General features: G+C 45.2%; 1 protein-coding gene across 1 annotated transcript; it reads left to right on the top strand.

Annotated features, from left to right (window-relative positions):
* Positions 1-4,779: 4,779 nt before the first annotated feature.
* Positions 4,780-6,452, top strand: LOC308609969 (putative spermatogenesis-associated protein 31C2; the record flags this gene model as incomplete). Its single annotated transcript, XM_081259239.1, has 4 exons — positions 4,780-4,857; positions 5,213-5,273; positions 5,502-6,344; positions 6,449-6,452. Exons 3-4 carry the CDS (start codon positions 5,632-5,634, stop codon positions 6,450-6,452), a joined length of 717 nt encoding a protein of 238 aa, XP_081115365.1. The 5' UTR covers positions 4,780-4,857; positions 5,213-5,273; positions 5,502-5,631.
* Between the last annotated feature and the right edge of the window lie 5,818 nt (positions 6,453-12,270).

Here is a 12,270-nt window from a genome sequence, read left to right as displayed (position 1 = left end):
CAAATGTCAAACAAACATAAGTACCCTTGACCTGTAAAACGGAAGATGCCAAAGAAGGGAAAAAAAGAAACAATAAAGAAAATGTAGAAAATAAAGCATAAAATAAGATGGCAGAAATCAATAACAGTAGAACAATAATTAAAGAAATCAAGGTAAATGTTATCATAAGATTTTTAAATTTCCAAAAAAAACCCCATCAAACAAAACATATTGAAAATAAAGTAATAGAGAAAATTTAGGGAGCAAATATGAATGCAAAGAAGACCTGTTAGGTAGTTAGTCAGACATTAGCAGCAAGGAGGTGACGGTGGTGAGAAAGACAAGAAGAAGAAATTGAGTCACACGCAGCCGTCTGGGGACTCTCCCTTGACTCCACCCAGAACGGGAGAGACTGTGGTCTGGTGGTGGGCAGCTTATCCTGATAAAGAGAGGCACAGTAACACAAGGGGACTTCTCCAGGCTGTGCATGCCCAGACCAGACAGGCGTATACCCTATAGTAAATCCAAACTCATTATACCATAATTACCATAAATTACATGTGGTTTTGCCCCTCCCCCCACCCAGTAGGCATTTCTTGGGGATTCAAGGATGAGAGCATGCGCAGCAGGAAACTTGTTACATAGCTCAGGACTGTCAATCAAATAATGATCCTTGTCACTCACCCCCGCCTCTCTGCAAAATGCTCCTTAAAAGCGCTCGTAAGGGGCTTCCCTGGTGGCGCAGTGGTTGAGAATCTGCCTGCTAATGCAGGGGACACGGGTTCGAGCCCTGGTCTGGGAGGATCCCACATGCCGCGGAGCAACTAGGCCCGTGAGCCACGACTACTGAGCCTGCGCGTCTGGAGCCTGTGCTCCGCAACAAGAGGCCGCGATAGTGAGAGGCCCGCGCACCGCGATGAAGAGTGGCCCCCGCTTGCCACAACTAGAGAAAGCCCTCACACAGAAATGAAGACGCAACACAGCAAAAATTAATTAATTAATTAATAAAAACTCCTACCCCCAACATCTTCTTTAAAAAAAAAAAAGCGCTCGTAAGCCTTTATAGGAATGCTGCTTTCAATTTGCAGAAACAGTACACCCATCCCCCGCGCCATCCCGAGAGTGTACCTTTGCTTCGATATACTTTGCTTTGGGCTTGCTTCACTTCGCTGAAATAGCCTGTTCTCAGAAACAGCCTGCTCTTTCTCTCTCCTTCTCTCTCTCCCTCTCTGAGAGTGTACCTATGCTTAAATCAACTTCGCTTTGTGCTTAAGCTTAACATGGTAGTTTGCGATCCTTTGCTTACTATCATGGAACCAAGATAGCTGGTCCAGGCCTTCCACTGACCTCCTCGGTTGAAGCTATTTTGTTACAAAGCATGTCCACATGGTGACAGACCTAAGTCTAAATTTTGATAAAAGGTTGAATTAAGGTGAGAATATCATATGGGAGGAAAAGACTGTAGGAAAAATAGTAGATGTAGGAGATCTGTTTGTGAAAGTGCACATTCATGGCAATATAGCCAAATAACCTCACATGCCCACGTTCCCACTAAAACTGTATAAAATTATGACCAACAAGCAGAGAATACACATTATTTTAAAGCCCTCATGGGGCATTAAGACATATTTACCATGTGAATCCTTCAGTGAATCTTGTGTTACTGCTAAGGGATGTATGTCATAAGGGGATTTTGTGTAAGACTCAAAGCTCCCTTTCTATATGGTTCAGGCTGGACTTGAAGCTTCAGGGGCCTGGGAGGATGGGGCAGGAAAGGCAAGGCACACTCAGAAAAGAGAATACATCCATAACACACTAGGAATATCTGAAGAGGCTGCTCAAGACCTGGCTCAGCCCCAAGGGTTGACCCCTAGTCCTACTCTTCCCCCTACAGCCCTTTAGGGTCAGGACCTTGGCTCACCCTAACCCATTCCTAGCTTCCGGGTATAGAATGAGTGCACATGTCTGAATGTTAATGTTCTCTCAAAATTTACATGTTGAAATCCTACCTCTTAAAGATAGGAGGCGGGGCCGTGCAAAAGTGCTTATGAGCTTTCATGAATGGGATTAGTGCCTTATAAAAGAGACTCCAGAGATATCTCTAGCCTCCTCCCATCATATGAGGATACAGAGAGAAGGCTCCAGCTGTGAACCAGGAAGAGAGCTCTCACTACGAGGTGGCCATACTGGTGACTTGATCTTGGGCTTCCCAGCCTCCAGAACTGTGGTAATAAATGTCTGTTGTTTTTAATCTACCCAGTCTATGGTATATTGTTATAGCAGCCCTAATGGATTAAGACCACATATTTCAAAATTTATCTGGAGAGTGGGGACTGTCTTATCATTGCAAACTAAGAAGTTGGGTTGAGACAACATATGAAAGATTTTTTTTTAAGTAGAAAAGTATGGATTATTGGATTTGAAAGTACTAGATTGGCTAAGGAAAATGAGTACGTGTGTGTGTGCGTGTTTGCAGTGTGTCCCAAAAGTTTTTGTGCAGTTTAAAGATTTACTAACTCCAGAATTATAAACACTACAAACTTACAAAAACATCATTTGAAGGTTTAACTGTTACCAGATGCAAGTCTGTGTGCCTGATGCACAGTGAGGCTAAATACTGAAACATCAGAGTTTGAAGCAGAGAAAGGTTTACACAGTGCCATGCAAGAAGACATGTGGCTCATGCCCAGGAAAAACCCCAAACTCCCTGAAGGCTTTCAGCAAAGCCTTCTTAAAGGCAAGGTGAGGGAGGGGCATGACTAATTGTTGCAAATATCTTGGTGTTGGATCCTTTGTTCTAGAGGCTGGCCAGATGGGTCAGATCCTGGTCAGGTCATGTGTTCCTGTAAACCTCCAAGAAAACAATTATTATTCTCTGTTCTGCAACTTTTTATCTCCATGAATGGGCTCTTAAAAGTCAGAGCCTTAGAAATAGTCTATCCTGTATATTTCAGGCTCTAGGCAACATTGTTTTACAAAAAGTGCAGAGCCAGCCTGGATCACAGGGATGGACAGAGTTAGCTCAGGCAACAAAGCATAAAGATTAAAGTAAAAAAGATCTCATGTGGAGGCAGATTTGTTCTTCCCTATTACATAGCTATTTATAATTCTTTCATACTTATGAATTTTGAAATATAAATTATTTTAATTTTTGTGTGTAGTTCCCTCTGATAGAAAATGAGGCAAAACATGCACTATTCAAAATTCACAAAACTAAATAAGTGTAAAAGAAATTCAAGTTCTATCCCTGGGTTTACACAAGACACAAACATGATGCGGGAAAGTTGGAGCTGAGGACAAAGGAAATCCTGAGTAAAAATGTCTGTGAAACAGCTAGTCTTCCAGGGTCAGCTTAAGATGTTCAAGAGTTATCAAGTTGGTGGGCCTCAAGTAAAGGTCTCTAATGGATGAAGGAACCAGGTTCCAGATGGAATGAAGAGAAAATTGGCTAAGGTCTCTCTGACAGGATGAGAGTAGTTGGAAGGAGGGATCTGGAAGCCCCAGGAGGGTGCAGGTGTCTGTGGGTGTGGATGGGAAGGAGGGGCAGTGATTCAGCCTATTTCTCGTATTGCCCCTCCCCCACACTCAGGAGCCCTTTGTGACAAGGCCACAGCTCTGTGATGCAGGCCTGGGGTTCTGCCATCAAGCAAACTCCCAGTGCTCTGTTGCCTGAGGGCAGCAATGCAGTTCAGAAGATGGAGAATCTCTTTTCTTTGAAAAACATTGTTGCCATCTGGCTGAGATCCAGCCCAACTTCCTGGGTGATTGATATCATCCTTGGGTTCCTGTGTGGACTGGGGCTCTTCCTAATGTTACTCCACTGCTTCCAGAGTAATCTATTCTTAGCACCACCTAGGAAACATAGAAACATCAGGAAGGTAAGAAACCTTTGGCTTAATCCCAGCAGAGATTCTCTCTTTTTTTCTTATTCTTATTTCCACTTTTCTAAACCACGTAGAGAGACTCCTGAGATGGGAACTCTCAGAAAAGTATAGAACATCATCCTTCTAGGGAAAAGCCAGGCCAGAGAGGGGTTAGAGTGGGCATGAGGATTTCTAGCCTAAGATCTTAGACCAGGAGTTCAGGTATGGTAGAGGGCTCCAGGTCAAGTCCCAAATGCAGTGACTAATGGTTAAGGACTGGATTACTAAGAGTTCAATCTCTGCAGGAAGGCTGACCCCTGAGCCCTGGTTCACCAGCCACCTTCCCACAGCGGGTGTCTCAAGTGAGACCTTCCTCTGTGTTGGGGCTGAGCCCCTGAGAGCCTGAGAGAAGAGGCTGGAGTGGAGGTCTGGCCTTGGGAAGCAGAATCCTATCTGACAAAGCTCACGTGGGCATTTAGGTCTGAGAATGTGTGTGTTTCTTGATCAGAGGAACAGTGACAGAAGAAATCTATGGTGATTAAAACTTAAAAAATCCTTCTTGGGCTTCCCTGGTGGTGCAGTGGTTGAGAGTCCCCCTGCCAATGCAGGGGACGCAGGTTTGTGCCCCGGCCCGGGATGATCCCACGTGCCAGGGAGTGGCAGGGCCTGTGAGCCATGGCCGCTGGGCCTGTGCGTCCGGAGCCTGTGCTCCGCAACGGGAGAGGCCACAACAGTGAGAGGCCCGCATACCCCCCCCAAAAAAAAAAAAATTCTTTGCACTCCTCAAAGAAGAAAAACTGAAAATATTGTTATCCACTTTAAAAATAAGTAAAAGGGGAAAAAACCCCACAGAGTTTTAGTTAAATGTAGAAAGTCATGTTGTTCATGAACACAGCTTGCCTAGATAGAGGACAGTGAGAGTTGGGTGTTAGCCCCTCACTTTTTCTTATCTCTCAGCATCAAGTAAAGCTGAAGGGGAGGAGCAGGAGTAGGAAGAAAAGTGGATCTTTGAAAGGTAAGCCTTTGCCATTCAGCCCTGCGTGACCCGAGAGTTAGCTTCCATCTCTCCTAGTCCTGAGGGCCCAGCTTCACGGTCTCTGAGGATGCCAGGGGCAGAGCTTATTCCTCAGGAAACAGAGCCTGAGCCTAATTAACAGAGCCTAATGAACGTGGAAGCACTTTGCAAAGGACAAACCCTTTTCAAGTGAGACTTACCATCACTGTCAGGGACATGTGGCCTTGGACACTGATACTTGGGCTCCAGAGTCTAATCCTCCAAAGATTTCCCTTAAAGGGCCATTGCACTCAGCCTCCTGAAAGGCTCTTAGGCCTCTGCCTTCACCACCATGACCCAGTCTCCTGATTTCCAGCTTTCAGAGATTGCCTGGAAGAACTGGAGGGGACTCACGACCTGGTTTCACTTCTGCAAAGGTAAAGAATCTTTCCCCTTCTCTCCTGGGTCGTCCTTCCTCCCCAAGCCTCTAATGTGACCCCAGCCCTGGAAGGGGGAGCCATGGGAGGGCGTGGCTAAAGCCCTAGGGTGACGGAGAGCAGGGGCATTATGAAGTCAGTGTGGGGGCAGAGGAGGGTTCTTGGGCTGCAGGTGCCCACCCCTGCCTGTCCTGTCCAGCCATCCTGGCCCCATCTGCTCTCCTACAGCTGCCTGGGGAGGCTTCCTGGCAAGGGCAACTTTCATCAGCTCTCATGTCCAGACCCTCCTGGTGAGACGTGCAAAGCAGTGCCTGCTGGAGCCTGTGGAAGATACTGCTTGAAGGCTTGGGAACCCTGCATGAACACCTCCTGTAGGGTTTCCTTCCCTGATCCAGACACTCGAGAGGTGCTGGAAGCACATATTAAAAGGTTTTGGGTAAAGCACAGGTGGACCCTACCCCTCAAGGTCCTCAAGCCCATAAATCTCTTTAAGTCGAAAAAGTTCCAACCCTCCACCATTCTACAGTTTGCCACTTCCCCTTCAGCCACCTGTGTATCTGGGTCCCACTCAACAGTCAAGTGTGCTGAGTTCCTGGAGAAACCTCCTCAGGCTCATTCAGGAGAGAAGGTGATAACAGAAGAGTCAGTTCCTACCGTGAAGAGGCCTCTCCTTGCCCCCTCAGCTGTGTGTAAGGAAATCCAGAGTGCCCTGGGAGCGATTCCATCTGCTGACTACCATGGACCCTCAAAGGCTTCTCTGACTGGACAGGAGGACAGGCCACCTTCTCAGTCCCTCACACTCAGCCTTGTGGGCAGAACCTGGAAGAGTGAGAGTGTGGAATGGGTCAAGAGGGACAGCCTAGAGCCAGGTCCAATTTCAGCAATGGTCAGGAATGAGCCAAGAGAGGAGAGTGGTGGTCAGGCCTCACGAGACCCCTGCCATAGGGTAACAGTGATGGAGGTGAACTTAGGATCCCAATCTTTGAGAGGTGAAGAGGCCAGGGAGGCCGTGGAGGCCAAGGAGTCTCCTGCTCTTCAACCACAGTCTAGTGTTATCTTGGAAACCAAAGTGTTGACAAAATCCCAAACCACAAATGTACATATGAGGAGTTTAGAGGTGCCAGGGGCCAGTAGAAGTTTTCTACTACCTAGACTGTCTGTTTTCCAACATCCAGGTGAGCCATGCCTTAACATGGAGGTTGCCAGTGAGTTTAACTCCAAAGTAAAGGTACAGTCAGACAACCAGCTTCAGGACTTTCCCAAACACAGGTTCCTTGCTGCAGACAACTTGGCTTCTCAGGTGCCTCAGTGCCATCCCCAGAGAGTCCCCACCAGAGACAGGTTAGCTTCCCAGGAGCCAAGTGGCCTTATGGAAGCCCAAAGGAGCCACCTAGGGCAGCAGGAGCCCAAAACTTCAAAACTCCAAGACTCATTGGAGAGCCAGAGCAAGATGATTGCCCCTACTTACAAAAGAGAGGACTGTAGGAGGCATAAACCAGGAGAGCATGAAGAAAGGTTTAAAGAATTAGGGACCTCTCAAGCTGGAAGTATGAGCCGCCCTGCCCAGGTCAGGGGAATAACAGACTCTATTGGGAGCAGATGTCTCCAGCTCATGCCAGAGAAGAAACATAGCCCTCCAGAAAGCCTCTTCAGAAAAAGGATGAGGCTATTTTTAAAGTGGATTTTCCCCAAGAAAAAAGTCAATGGTCGAGATGCTCTGCAAAAAAAAAGCCCATATCAGCCACTGCCCAGAGTCACGGATCAGTCAAAAGCAGATCAACCTTGAAGAGTGAGACTGCTGAGGGTCGGGCACGCATGACAGCTGTTGGACAGATCCCAGAAGAAAAAAGAGCAATTCACCATGGACTTCATGCCACAAAGTTAAATGAACACAAACTGGAATTCCAAGTCCCAGTATGTGGGTGTTTCTGCTACCATAGGCTTACCTCCTACCCAGAGCAAGGGAGAATGATGGGTTATACAGCCTGCAGTCATAAAGCCACCTCCAAGGGCCAGAGTTGTTCTATCAGGGAAAGGGAAGTCAGACACCAACATAGTTTGAAAAGTGTAAGGTTCGACGATGAGCAGCTGGGCCTAAGGTGCCTCCCATCCTTGCCCCCCAAGAAGAGTTTGTTTTCAGTTAGTACCTGCCAGTATGGGCCAAGGATTCCAGGTACCCCAGCCCGCCATCAACACTACTATCCAAGGCATTGTCATCTTTGGGGAGGTGTCTTGCCTGGTCGACAGTAAAATCCTTCTTTAGTCTTCCCTTTAGTAGGAAAACATGTCTCCAAGTAAAAATTCAGTCCATGTAGAGAAAATGATTTTCTCATTAGCACATCCAAGATATTTAATGTTCCCCAATACATATATATATATATATATATATATATATACATTTTTTTTTCTAATAAAAGCATAGTGTAATGGCTGCTGTCTGTGCTGTGCACTTTGTCTTCTAGAAGGGAGGGGCATGGAGGGAGGTGGACAGTAGCATCACAAGCTTGCTCCTTGTCTCGTGTCCCTTCATTGCACCTTATGATACTGTCATTACACAAACCAAAATTACTCTAACAATGAGATGGGAAAAACCTATGTAACCCACACCCAAGGACCTGGTTCAACCAGTCTTTCTCCTTCTTCTATGCTACTTTGAACTTTGTGCAACTGTAGTGGATAGGTTTACACGATAGGGCCGGACATTGCAATTCAGGCTCCAGGAAGTGTCAGAGCCAAGTGGATGGAAGTTTGGGGGGAATAGAGTATGGGCTCTGAGTTCAGAAACGGGAGAAATCTTGCCCCTGGATCTCTTGGTAGGGAATATCCAACATCTGCTCTTAAGAGTTCCTTCTCTCTCTGCTGAAGGCTGGGATTGAGATATGCCCTATGAACCCCTTTTAGCTTAGGCATAATAAAATGTACAGCATCACCCTCCCCCACCTCTGTTTTTCCTAGACTTTAGAGCAGCAACAAGGATGGCATTTCCAGCTCTGTGTGTGTAGGTGGGGGGAGTATCAGGGAGGCTGCTGAGGGCTGTGTTGAGTCCAGTCCCATATAAATGAATGGCTATGTTCATGGGTCACCTACCTTCCACTCTATGTTAACCCCAGAGAAGGAGTTTTGGATGAATGGAATAGGGGTGTGACTGTGGGTAGTAACTATCTGATGGTCAAACACTGTGAATTTAGGGTGGGATGTAGGTGTAGAAAAATCCCTGGATCGAAGGAAGGAGGCAAAGTGGTACCAGATTCCCATAAATGTGCAGTTCTGAAAGAGCAGCCCCCTGACATACAAGCACCATCTAAAGGCCTAAAGGGGAGGAAAAGTTAAGGGTCCAGTAGCTCATCATGGCCCCACCCCAGGGTCTCTACCCTATTCCAACTCTAAGATCACAGACCTAGAGAAACCACCTTTAGGTCAAAACAGAAGGTCAAACTTATAGAAGTAAAGCAAATCAGGGAAGGTTAATCTCTTAATACTATATTTAATAAGCTTACACATCATCACCTCTTGACTTTTAGGAAGGATAAGTTAACAATAGGTGTAAAAGCCAGGACTAGGGAACTTGGGATGTGACTCCTAGTCTGGTGACCTTCACATAAACACATGGCCCAAGGACTGCTCCAGGGGAGAGGTGGGGACTGGCCTGTGATTGTGTAGTAAGCCTTGCCTGTCTCCCAGTCCTTGATCACCCCAGAGCCTGGCAGGTGAAGAAGCAATCAGACAGGATTTGTGGTGGTGTGGAGGTGACCTGTGCAAAGTGGATGGGGCAGGGTGCAATCCAGGGGTGTTCCACTGATCTGCTTCTGGCACAGCTTTTCTTGTCTCCTGACCCCCATCCATATGGAAAAGCAGGGAGACGAGGAAGAATTTCTCTAGAGTGATTTGGTGCTTCCTGCCATGTGCAAGGCGCATGGTAGACACAGCTCCAGGTGGTGTCTTTCTCATTGTGGAGATTTCTGTTCCAGCTGATGCCCCTGATCCAGATGACAACAGAAATGGACCCCATCCCCCATCCCTGTCAGGCCCCTCAACACGTGGAATTGCTGTGACCTGGGGTGGAGGGGGCAGAGTGAGCACAGGACTGCTCACACCCCTGGTTTCTCCCTGGAGCCAGGCCCTACCTCTGGGCCCCAATTCCCAAGGCAGCCTCCAGAATAGGCAGAGCAGTGAGAGTGGAGCCAGAACTTGTGGGAGGGGTCGGTACCCAGAGGAAAGAGATGACAGGGCTGGGACCTGAGCCTGGCTGCTGCTGGGTGCTCTCAGGGGCACCCAGAAGTGAGTTCTGGGAATATGGGGAAGCTGGACTTGGACCCCCCTGGCTCCTGCTGGGAGGGTGCCACAGACAGGTGATGCTGATGGAACAGCAAGAAAACAGAAAGAAGCAAGTCCCTTTGCCCTTCTCTTGCTGCTCCGTCTTCCATAAGGTACAGTAAGACAAGAAATTGAGAGACCAAAAGAAAAAAAGAAATGGAGAGACCCAGAGACAATACACAAAGACTTCACAGACACACCTCCCAAGAGAGACTTCTCACGCAAACACCTTTCTCAGAGATCACATACTGACACCTCACACAGGGACCTCATGTTGCTTCACAGACCCTCAGACAGAAACCTAGCCCAGATTTAACAGATTTCCCAGAGATACCTTCCAAAGGGACCGCATACAGAGACTTCACACAGAGATCTCACCCAGAGACAACACACAGAGACTTGGCACAAAGACCTCACAGAGACCTCACATCTATTCTTCAGTATCCATTGACAAGTCTTTCTTAGTGAATATGAAACCACTTAGCAAACTGGCAGCATGATAAATATATTATCAGTTGTGCCCCTCTGAGATCCACCAGACACTCACTGTCAGCATTACTCTAAATGGGGACATGTTTGAGAAGTTTTGTTCTTTTGTAGTGTCACTGCCTCTGAACAAAGGAATTATACATTCCAAATGTAGATTTTCAAATTTCATTCTTAGGTGTTCATTAGCTTGAAAATCACATATTACATTATTTTATTTTTATTTATTTTAGAAGAATGAAGAAAATAATGTTTATTTCTTAGAAATGCATGTAGTACTCTATTTTTTTTTTTTTTTTTTTTTTTTTTTTTTTTTTTGCGGTATGCGGGCCTCCCACTGTTGTGGCCTCTCCCATTGCGGAGCACAGGCTCCGGACGCGCAGGCTCAGCCGCCATGGCCCACGGGCCCAGCCGCTCCGCGGCATACGGGATCCTCCCGGACCGGGGCACGAACCCGAATCCCCCGCATTGGCAGGCGGACTCTCAACCACTGCGCCACCAGGGAGGCCCTATTTTTTTATTTTAAAAGATTTTTAGTGGAGTATAGTTGAGTTACAAATTTGTGTAAGTTTCAGGTGTACAGCAAAGAGAGCCAGTTATACATATACATATGTCCACTTTTTTAAAAGATTCTTTTCCCATAGAGGCCATTACAGAGTACTGAGTAGAGCTCCCCGTGCTATACAGTAGGTTATTATTATCTATTTTGTATATAGGCGTGTGTATATGTCAATCCCAATCTCCCAATTTATCCTTCCCCCCTTATCTCCTGGTAACCATAAGTTTTCATTTGTACCCTTTTTTTAGGAGAATCACAAATTTTAAGCACAACTAAAACACTGTCAGTCTCCAGTGAGAGAAAATATTTGTCCAGTTTTAGTTATCATCCAGTCAAATGGTATCTGGCACATTTTTTACTTTATTGAGGACAAAGCTTAAACTTGAGATGGCTTACTTGTTTCCTTTGGGAACATAAGAAAAAACTGCAACAAAGGTACTCTAGGAATGAAATAAACCAAGAAAGAAGCATCCGGACTCACATTCACTTCCCAGAGGGCTGTGTAACTAGCACATTATTTTGCACATAATAGCTTGCATTAGGTTTGTGAGGTTTGCTTTATTTTTTAACAGGCCAATAATCATGTGAGGATTTTTCACAAGTCAAATTTCTGCTTTTAAATTTTACATTCTGGCAAAATTATGCTTCTGAATATTATTTTATTTCTTAAAATGTGGTAATGCCCTAAAATGATATTACACAATCATAACGTTCAGCTAACATACTTAAAAAGATGGGCTATTAAGGATTCATTCTTAAATAATTCTATGAAATGCACATTTTCTAAGACATGCAGTTAGGATCCACTTTATATTCATTATAGAGTTAACACATTGCTTAAAAAAGTTTTGAAAGATTATAAAATATATGACTTAGCCTATGCTTGACATTCTACATGTTACCTCATAAAATTACTGAGGGAAGGATGTCTTAATATCTGAATTGAAGGTAGTGTACATTTAATCTACATCTGGCTTATAACAATGAATAATGAAAGGCTTTCATTTATTATATAGCTCACACTTTCCAAAGGGTACACTTCTAAAAGACTACTGATTTCTCGCTGCTAATAAGCAACCTGTTGCCCTTGCCTTGGTAAAATCTATCTTAATGACAGCTGGTTGTCTCCCAGATTATCCATTGGTATTACAGCGTCACGGTCTTTTAAGAGGAGCAGGGCTGACACGAGGACTCTTTGGGCTTATTTCTACAAGAAATTTAGTTTTTCTATTCTCCTAATTAAACAATGTATAATTATTAATTTTTCCCTTTACTCCTTTATGTCGTTGAATCAGAAAGCAATGGACTCTGGTCCCGTATGTCATCTAAGACTCTATCAGATCACTTTTGTTTCAATAGTGCAGCTTACTCAGGTAAGTTTACTGATCAGAACCAAATGGGATCAATTAGGAAAAAGTTCATACAGGAAAATATCCTTTTCAAAGTTGACTATTTTAACACAGTTAAATAAGCGATTATTTTTTAATCCTTTGAGTTAAAATTGTTCAGGGTGGCCAAGAAAGCCTGGAAACATGAAAAATGTCCATAAAAGCACTTTATTACTATAATACGTTGAATGTGTTGCTCCTCATTATTAATTCACAGTTCATTAAGCTGGGCAAAATTACAATGAACAAT

The sequence above is a fragment of the Mesoplodon bidens genome (assembly GCF_964165515.1).
Source record: "Mesoplodon bidens genome assembly, contig: HAP1_SCAFFOLD_206, whole genome shotgun sequence".
NCBI classification, from domain to species: Eukaryota; Metazoa; Chordata; class Mammalia; order Artiodactyla; family Ziphiidae; genus Mesoplodon; species Mesoplodon bidens.
This window is presented reverse-complemented; position numbering and strand designations above follow the sequence as displayed.